General features: G+C 42.7%; 1 protein-coding gene across 1 annotated transcript; it reads left to right on the top strand.

Annotated features, from left to right (window-relative positions):
- The first annotated feature begins 148 nt into the window (after positions 1–148).
- On the top strand, positions 149–9,799 carry efemp2a (EGF containing fibulin extracellular matrix protein 2a). Its single transcript, XM_028417012.1, has 11 exons — positions 149–322; positions 3,791–4,030; positions 4,643–4,691; positions 4,841–5,029; positions 5,552–5,674; positions 6,157–6,273; positions 7,416–7,535; positions 7,622–7,741; positions 7,884–8,010; positions 8,439–8,634; positions 8,995–9,799. Exons 2-11 carry the CDS (start codon positions 3,929–3,931, stop codon positions 9,166–9,168), a joined length of 1,317 nt encoding a protein of 438 aa, XP_028272813.1. The 5' UTR covers positions 149–322; positions 3,791–3,928; the 3' UTR covers positions 9,169–9,799.
- The last annotated feature ends 732 nt before the right edge of the window (positions 9,800–10,531 follow it).

Here is a 10,531-nt window from a genome sequence, read left to right on the forward strand (position 1 = left end):
GGGTCAGGGAGAGGGGGTTTTTAGAGTAGAGGATGGCAGTGCAGGGGGCCTGAGGGGGGGTAAGAATGGGCTGTCCCTTTCTCCTCCCTCTCTCTCTCTCGCTCTCTCATCTGTCTGTCTTGCTCTCTCTCTCCCTCCCTTTGCATGTGTTCAGCTGCTCCAGCTGTCGGTCTCCCCACTCACTCTCTCAGGGTCATACAGGCAGGAGTTTAAAGGACCACTTCCGCACGCCAACTCACGCTGGGACGATCGCAGCCAGCGGCAGGACACACTGGTCAGTCTGGGAGACAGAAGACAGACCTGCCGGCAAAAACATTCCTCTGTGAGTTTTCCTGTTTCTTTCTTTAATGTCTTACACATGTGTCAAACAGAGACTGGGGATAACTTTATATTATGTTTTGTGAGTGTTTTCAGGAGCAGAAATTGAAGTGAGATGTGCCTCTTACCCACTTTTCTGCTGTAGGCCATACACGTCAGCTGCACGGCTGCCCTGCTCTCTGCTCTGCTTTCCCAGCGGCACTTGGCTCCTTACAAGAGCCAAGATAACATGGCTGGGTAGTTTGCTTCTTGACTCTGGCTGTAATAGGGGGTTAGACAGGAAGAGAGGCAATGACTCACAGGGCATGTATTATTGTACTATATATTGCAAAATTCATCCACCTCATCACTCTTGTATAACATTTAAAGTCAGTGTCACAATCACAGTTTAGTCACCCGGTCATGGAAGCTAGAGGAAGAGGGTTTGGATTAAATTTTAAGCCGAATATCTGAAAGACAAACAGGTGCCAGCACTATGTAAACCTGGCTGACCTAAAGAGTTTCTTACTAATATTCACACTCCTAATGTCAGACAAGCTCCATGTTACTTTTGTGAAAAAAGTTTGAATTAAAAAGGTGAGCTTTTTCCCCTTACAACAGCAGCTCATCATCTCCTGCCACATTTTCCGCATACACTAAAGCATCACAGACATAACAGAGAGACCCAGCACTAGAGAGCAGCTCAGAGAACATTTCTGTAGAACACTATCCATCATTACCTGTGGAGTTTCCCACAACAGAAGTTAAGCTTGTTGTGTGTATGTGTGTGTGTGTGTGTGTGTGATGGAGCAACTCCTGGTTGTGGATTTGCAGGTTGACTGCCACCACTGTAACAAAGTGCATCTGGAGGAAGCCGGGCCACCATGTTCTACAGCTGCTACATGCACAGTCAAGCAGAGCAGAGCAAAGCTAGTTATGTATACAGGACTACAAATGACCATCCTGCAGTCTGCACACTGTGTGTGTGAATGTGAGTGTGTGTGTGTGTGTGGTCCAGCTGTGTGTTTTTTCTGTTCCCCATGTGGTCACTTTTGTAAGCCGCCTGACATTTTGCTTGTTAAGTTGTGCTGACTGTGTGAATTTAAAAATGGGTCAGCCTGCTGTTCTGAGGCCACCACAACCTACAAATAATTGCTTTATTATTAAGACAGTAAAATTGTAGGATTTAAAATAATTATTCCACTTATTATTTGCTTTGATTGATCCAGTAAATGTAAGTTCTCAGTTATGTGATGTTTTGGATGACCAGCGAAAGGTTCAAACCTCCTAAACCAAGAAGGGAAAGGCCACAGCTGGAACCAACAAACTACTCGAAAAATTAATTAAAAATGCTTGAATCAAATATTGGTTTTAGAGAACAAATGTTTGTCAGTGGTCACACCCAGGCAGTGAACTTGGGCATCAGCACCACATTCCCTGACAGCCTCCTACACATCCTGCAGAGGGATGAGAGGTTAGGGGAGCAGTGGCTGGAGGTTTGGCACCAGCTGTCTACTTATGTGAACCATGGGGGGTTTCCCAGAACCCGATACTCTGGGAACCTATGCAGTGGCAGGGCATCCCAGCTGAGAACTGGCGCCCACATCCTTGCCACGGGCATTCCAGAGGTCCACCACCACTTGATCTTCAGCGGCAGCAGGGCAACACCCATGCATCCCTGCTGCCCACATTCAGTAGCCAGTGAGTGAGTGGACCCTGGACTGATGGTCAGTTTGTTTTTGGGTGGTTTTGAGTCACATTATTGCTAGTTGTAAGCGGCTACCAAGCCAATCCGAAGAGGTCACGTACTGCGGCCGTCTGAATGCTCGATGGTATGTGTTACTGTCTGTGCTTACTCAGTGTGAGCATGTTTTGCTGCTTTTCACCACGCAGAGGTCACAAACAGCTTGTGATGTCATCCATTGAGCATTCGAGGATGTCCAAGTCACCCTGCGGTCTTCTGTTTGTCTCGACCTGAAATACAACAATAAGCAAGGCCTGCAACTGTGGCCTCTGGAGTTTGTATCAGAGCGTGAGTCTATGCACGTAGACAGGCTGTGATTATAACGTTCCTGTCCTGTATTTTAACTGGAGCTCACTGACTTTGCAAACAGCACTTGCTTTAAAAGTTCCCATTACTCAATTAGCCATTTTTTATTTACTTTTTTGATCTGCTAGGGTTGAAATAAGTGATTTTTTTATGTTTTGAGTCCATTTAGACATGTATAGTTACTCTTCAGAGGGACTGAGTGATGGTTGTGTTGGCGCTGGGAGAAAAGCCCAGTCAATCAAAACACTGAACAAATACAGCATGAATCTACCTGTAAAACTCACAACACTGTATAAAGCTCTGTAGGACAAGTATTTAGAATGTAAAACAAAGCTGCAGTGATATCACAGCATCAAAATGCTCCGTTACTGGTAATAGTAATAATCCTGCTTTCAAGACCAATAAGGTTGTGGCCTAAGGAAATTTGAACTTTTAGGTGCATTTCAGTAAGCCCTCGATAAGAAAATGTTCAAATTCAGGAAGTCACTTCCTTATCAGGCATTAAGAAGGAGGGCCCTCCCTCAATGCTGCTACCACGTCCTTGTGGGCCTTCTCAGGTGATGACTGCACAGATGCAGTCCCGTCCTCTCAGACAGCACTGACTTCCAGTTACCTGAAACAGAAAAAACCCAAAAGTTATTAGAGTAGATAATAAAAGATTATTCTGATGACCCCACATGGATTCCAACAGAGCTCTGCACACCCTCCTCTACAAATCATTGTGCCAAGCTATAAACACTATAAACCACGTTTTGTTTAAAAGCAAAGAACGTTCTAACTTAAGTGCAAAAAAAATTAATGGAGGAATATTTATATCCCCCCCCTGCAATGTGCTATGGGAGAAATACCATAAAATGGAAGTACACAGAGCATTGCAGCAACAAAGCAGAAAAGACGAATTCACAAGTTTTTACCATCAACATGAAGCTTCGTGGATTTCTGTGCCCCCACTGTCGCAGTTCTGATACACAGTAAACTGAACAAACGTCTGCAGGCAGTTGCTCAGCGAGGCTGTTATTCCAGCGACTGCCAGTGTGCAGACATAGAGGGCTTTCTGTGAGCAGCTAATATGAAAGTATTTCTGTGATGTTGACTCAGTTATTTTCAGCTGAAGGTTGGAGTACGTCACGATATTTATGTTTTCACCTGGCTGACTGATTCATTCCATTTATTCTGCTGCGATCAAGGAGAAACTGTTTGGTTGACAAATGGGGAACCAGGTCCAAGAAGCTAACTGTTTATGTTCTGACTGACTTTTTCAAAGTTGGCTCAGTCTCTTCTGCATTGAGTTGATTTATCCATCTTAGCTGTGGGAACAGCTCACAGCACAAAAGTGTTTTGAGACTGAATCAAACCATTTTGTGACTCCTGAGTTTCTAATCTTGCTTTTTTAATGTTTTTTCCCCTCCACATTCTTCCTCTCTGTCTGTCTCTGAAATGCAGATACCACTTCTCGACTGCTCTGTGCATCACACAGTCTCCTGGGCACTGCTACTCCTCTGAAAATTGTGTGTGTGTTTGTGTGCATGTTTTTTTTTACGTGTGTTCTTGTCCCAGTCTCCCATCAATTAGTGTATTAGTATGCAGGGTGCTTGTGTGTCAGTCTTGTGTGTGTGCATATGTCTGTCTGTGCTCCTCCGCAGCGCAATTTCACAGCATCATACAGAAAGTGACACGTACACGGTAAGGATGGATGAGTCTCTCTCCTTCTGTCTCATCTCTTCTCACCTCTTTCTTTTTTTATTTGCATATTCTGTCTTTTTTCTATATTTCACATCACACCTGTCAGTTGATTTTACAATTTTCTCTTTGTGTAGAAATGCTGGCCTCAAATCCTTTCTCTTCCCTCTCTTTCCTATTCCACATAAATGTCTCCTTCTCAGTGCTTTATAGCAGTCATTGCTGGGGATATATTTGGTTTTAATACCATGTTTCTTCAGGCCTCAGTTTTTCTTTCCATGCAGGTCACAGCAGTATTTTTCCTGCTGAATGATGATGACCCTTTTTCCAAACAGTGGCCTTAAATACTGTGTGTTTGAAATGACATTTGGCTTCAGGGACGCAGCTGAAAATGTCAGAAACCTTTGAACAGAAACAGATTTCATGTCTTTTTTTGGCCTTGCTCTCTTACGTGAGGAAACACGTTTTTTTCTCTACACTGTTCTTTGTTCGTGTCCTACTAGTGAAGATTTAATATGTATTATGAATATATTATGTAGCTACTTGGCTCAGAGGGGCTGTTCACAACCTTCTTTTCATTATTTTCTCACACACACTCTCTGCTGTCTCTTGTAGGAATGCACAGATGGGTATCATTGGGACCCTCAGACGGAGCACTGCAAAGGTAAACCTCTCTTTTACCTGGAGGTTATTCTCCTCCGCACCTCATTCTTATGCACAACAATCCTCTTGCTCCCTAAGCACTGCCCTGTCTAACAAGCACTCATTGCCTGCCCTTCACACTCAGTGACAAATATCTGCATCTCCCATCAGACATAAATGAGTGTGAGACCATCCCAGATGCCTGCAAAGGAGAAATGAAGTGCTTCAACCACTACGGAGGTTACCTGTGCCTTCCCCGCTCCGCGTCAGTCATCCCTGCTCCTGAGCCCCCCATCACGCCCACCGAGGCCTTTAACCCCTGCCCTCTGGGCTATGAGCCGCATGGAGACAGCTGTGTGGGTGGGTGTCTGGTTTGTGGGTCTGTCTTTTGCGTTAGAGGTGGACAGGTGGCCACAGGATGAGTGATCATTAAGCATGTTTGTGTGTGTGTGATGGTGTAAATTTACTGTTGGTGGCCACAGATTGTGAGAGACAGGTGGCCATAGCAGGTGTTGGGGAGGCAGCATGTTGGTGCAATCTGTGTGGGTGTGAGTGTGTGTGAGTCTGCGGGAGGCAGACAGACAGTGCAAGAATTTAGAATATTTCACACGGGGACAGCTGCTGTGTTTTAAGAAACGAACTTGCAGCGAGAAACCAAGTTGTGCTGGCACACAGCGAGGTGTTCATCTGGCCTGCATGAAACAGCAGACATGATGACTCAACATGATATTCTCAGCTGTTGGGTGCAAATGAGGGGAACCAAGAGGCCATCATCTCTAACAGTCACACTGTATCTGTCAGTCATACCGAATGATGCTGCATTTTTTCACAATAACCACATTGCACGCATGTGTCTCTGCTTCACGTCACCCACAAACACAGATGTCGATGAGTGTGAGCGAGATGAACACGACTGCCAGCCCAGCCAGCAGTGCATCAACACACTGGGTGCCTTCACCTGTCAGTGCCCGGATGGCTACCGTAAGGTTGGCACAGAATGCATTGGTGAGATCATCAGTATTTCTACTTTAATAAAGCTTAAATTGGCAGTTTTTCTTTTAGAAATCATGACACTGGTTACTGAAGAAGATCCACAGACCTTGTGAATCATTTATTTATTTTTTCTGTCAAACTACACCCAGCAACCAAATCACTACTCAAGATGACAGACTCATGTTTGTGACAGCATGATGCAAACATTAATGTCTTCCACATTAGTCATGGGTAGACACATGTTGCCTTCTTCCATGATTTCTAAAAAAAAAGGAGACATTACTATTAGTGTATAGTGTGTCCTTAACATTTTTAGCACCAACAGTACCTCAAGTTTCATTATATTAGACAGGGACTATTCAACTCACATCAAGATAGTCTAGATAGATAAAAATGAATACTGTATTTTATTTTAGGGTGAACTGTCCCTTTAAATGTGGAGCTTTTTGCCACAGGTCTAATAATAAAATCTAAATGCCCCCTTCTCCTGTCAGACATTGATGAATGCAGGTACAGGTACTGCCAGCATCGCTGTGTCAATGTTCCCGGCTCCTTCTCCTGTCAGTGTGAACCTGGCTTCCAGCTGGCAGGAAACAACCGATCCTGCATTGGTGAGTTTTAAATATTTATGTACGGTATGTAAAACACCTCCAAGACTGAAATCCTGCTTTATAATCTTGCTTATGTAAAAGCATTAACAGCAAAGTGCACATAAAAAAGGTGACAGTACTGGTAAGAAAAGTATTATTGTTATGTAACAGAGTTTCTCATGTATAATAATGTCTGAAACATTTCTGTGAACAATTTAATGACAAATTCTCCTATTTATATCTGTCTGATAACATATTAATTTGACAAATACAACTTACAATTTTTTCCCTAATAAATTAGCTGCTTGATCAACAGTCCAGAATTAGAAGAGATTAAAAGTATAGGGACCTCCATATTTGAATAAAGGTTTTGAATGTTTTCTTGGAAAAAACATTTTGTTTAACTTCTAAGCATTATTGCCGATTACATATTAGAATGCTGTGCGCTACAGCAAGAACAGTATGATCCTTTAAAATGTGGAGGTATTTAAACAGTACTAGAGTAGAATTACCACTGCCACAAGTCAGAATCTTACTCAGGGTCTATTAAATGACAGACAAACGTTGTAAGCATTTCTGTGTGAGATTCATGATGAAATGATTAAAGTTATTAAGGCAGCGCACATCAGATTCTGGTAATCTGCTTGTGAGTGACAACATGTGCAGCATCAATATTTTACTTCCTCCCACTCCAATTTGGACAATCAATACATTGGCTGTAATGTATTGTTGTTTACATTGGGGACTGATGATCTCTTGTTTGTGTTATGATAAGTCCAAACAAACAAACAAACAGGCAGATAAACAAACAGAGAGACAGATAAACAGACAAACAAACAAACACAACCACCGCCAATTCAGTGTTACAGTGTTGATTCTAACTGGTGCACAGATGTACAGTTTGTGATGTCACCTGTTTTTCCTGAAGCCTCTCCTTTTAAAAGCCAATCTGTTTCAACTTTGGCAGAAAATTGTATGTTCGTGTTGGACCGCTTTGATTGCAATAACAAGCTGATTGAGAAAATATGTTTTCTAAGAGTTTAAATTTATTGGAACTATTATCCAGATTTCTGCCTTCACTTTGAATTTTTTGATCCAGAACCCAAAACAGACTGTCAGGTCGGTTATGCAGCATTTAGAGTTTATATCTTCCCTCTTTTCAGATGTGAATGAGTGTGAGATGGGTGCCCCCTGCTCTCAGAGGTGTTACAACACATACGGCACTTTCCTGTGTCGCTGTGATCAGGGCTACGAGCTCGGGCCTGATGGCTTTGCTTGTAATGGTAAGAGACCCCCTCTGGCCTTATTTGAAGCATAAAAACAAGACACTTCCCTATGATTGTGAAAACCTGAACTTGTAACTCGACAGACATCGATGAGTGCAGCTACTCCAGTTACCTGTGCCAGTTCCAGTGTGTCAACGAACCAGGGAAGTTCTCCTGCGTGTGCCCGGAAGGATACCAGCCGCTGGGCACCAGAATGTGCCAGGGTAAGCCCATCCTCTTCGTCCTGAACTTAACACCATCCTCTTTGTGCCTTCATAGTGACGAATTCTGCTCTGCATCAGTATGTGTTTGTTCAGCTCTATTCTGGCACTATTCAGTCAAACACATTTGAACCGTCCCCTGCAGATATAAATGAATGCGAAACAGGCGAACATCAGTGTACAGAGGCGCAGACTTGTGTGAATATCCATGGACGTTACCAGTGTGTGGACAACAACCGCTGCCAAGACCCATACGTACAAGTGTCTGAGAAGTGAGTGACACCTCATGAGAGCTTACACAAACACACACATTTTCCCAATTACTAAAATATGTGCTGGCCATCAGCTCAGAATATAATCAGCCTCTGTGCTGAGTACAGCTCAAACTGCAAGATTACCCCAATTACTTTTTCCACATATGAGTCCAACTCTGAAACCTTTTCTTTTGAACGTGCTCCAGTGCAATAAGAAAACTATTACAGCTGTGAACAAGTGCTGGCTTAGTAACAGGTGTGGAGTACTATTAACATATCCCAGAGGATTTGTTAATATAAAATGTGTTTTGAAAAACATTTGGGAAAATGGCTACTGTTCAATATTTGTTTAGATGTTAAGAGAACTCTCCAGCTAGTTATCTGACTCCCTCTGCTGGCTGATTTATAAACTACTCCTTGCACTCTCTCTCTCTCTCTCTGTGCAGCCGCTGTGTGTGCCCTGTCAACAAGCCTGCATGTCGAGATCTACCTTTCTCCATCGTTCACCGCTACATGAGCATCACCTCGGAGCGCTCCGTTCCTTCTGACATTTTCCAGATTCAGGCCACCAGTGTCTCTGCAGGGGCTTACAACACCTTCCGTATCCGCTCCGGTGATGAGAATGGAGACTTTTACATCAGGGTGAGCACTGCTGAAATGCAAAGAGTAGAGTGTGATTGTGGCTCTAAATGTTCACAAGCTGTGATTTTATGCACCAGGTCACTTTAGGCCTAGGTTTATGTCTAATGCCACACATTATAGTATAATGTGTGACATAGCATGTTTTAGTCTAGTCAAGTAATAATTCTATTCTATTCTATTCTATTCTATTCTATTCTATTCTATTCTATAATAAACTCCTCAGAAATGTTAAAGGTTTTAGTTGTATAACCCTTCCTATTGTAGCAGACTGTTGTTGTCATTATGATCTGTACCTGCTGGTCTGATCTGTTCCCTCTGCTGTAACGGTGTTCTCAGTCATATTTGTTTTGCCTTCTCCAGCAAATCAATAACATCAGTGCCATGCTGGTTCTGGCCCGTGCCGTGTCAGGCCCCAGAGAGTACACGCTGGACCTGGAGATGGTGTCAGTTAACCCTCTGGCGAGCTACCAAGGCAATTACCAGACGAGCTCTGCCCTCAGACTTTCCATCTACGTCGGCCCCTACACCTTTTAAAGAAGAGCGGAGGAACGGAGAGAAGGGAGAAACAAGCTGTAAAACCAGTTCAACCAATCACTGTGATGTTACGCTAACAAATGTTTGTACGTAGTTGTTCAAAGAAACTTTCCTCAGCCCATATTATGTGTAAGAATATACAAAAGTACAATATGCAAACACATTGTAGCAGCAAGTTTTTACAGATAGATATCAGACTTAAAGTAAGGAGTGGTTCCGTTGTGTTTTGTACTTAACGCCTGTCTGACAGCATTATTCTGTGGTCAGGGTGTACAAATGGGATTTTACTATGTTCGTCACATCTGTTCACAGTGATATCAGATCTGTGTGACATCTTTTCTTCTCTGCCATCAGGTGGAATGATTCATGCCCAGCGTCATTAGATTCATGTGTTTACATCCTTATCTTCAGTTTGTCACTTTATTCTTGTCAGCCCTGTTTCCTGTTGACAAACGTGATTCAGTAACCACTCACATCAGACCTCAGCACCCACACACTCCTTCTTCTCTCCTATGTTCCAGCTCTCTGTCACTGCCATGTCTTGGTTTGTCACATTGCTGATTGTCTTGTACTTTGTTTTTTTTTTGTTTTGTATAAGATTTGAAACCAAATAAAACAATATACCTTTTCATCCATGTGTCCCAGTTTTATAATGCAACAGCCATCTTAATGTTTACAGAACTAAAACAGCTGTTTAATTGGTTAATTTATACATCTAATCAATGTGAACGATGCTCACATAACATGACGTCTGATGTTAATACGATGAACCATAGTCGGCCTATATCCCTGAAATGTTTTCTAGTGTAAAAAAAAAAGAAGCCATTAGTCTGACCAAATGTCACTTGTGTAGTTTGTTGGTGCAGAATTGACCCAAAATTTTCACCACTACATGATTTCTATCCATTAACATGCTAAAGAAAAGAACACGGCTTCATCATGAGTATTCAGATGTGTCACAGTCTCAAACCCACCACAAACTCAACACACGCTTGCTTCTGTCTACAACATTATAGTTACTACATGATCATGCATTTAATACAAGCTCTGTGTTTTCTAAGCATCACATTAGTAACACATTAAAACAGACAGAAAGACATCTTCATTAGCAGAGTGAATAAATATCATTCCTTTGTAGGAAAGAGGCAGTGAATTAAACAGGCCTGAAGCTCTGCTGCTTCTGTTCTATTTTTACTGTCACAGTGCTTCATTGGAGTGTTAACTGATCCTCCTGACCCACAAAAAACTAAGGAAAAACAGAGAGAGAGAGAGAGAGAGGGAGAGAGAGACACACCTCCCATCTGTCCTCACTGGGGGGTGATGACTCACACACAGCAGTTTTATATAATTACAGAGGACAACC

This window comes from Parambassis ranga, chromosome 10 (assembly GCF_900634625.1).
Source record: "Parambassis ranga chromosome 10, fParRan2.1, whole genome shotgun sequence".
Classification (NCBI taxonomy): domain Eukaryota; kingdom Metazoa; phylum Chordata; class Actinopteri; family Ambassidae; genus Parambassis; species Parambassis ranga.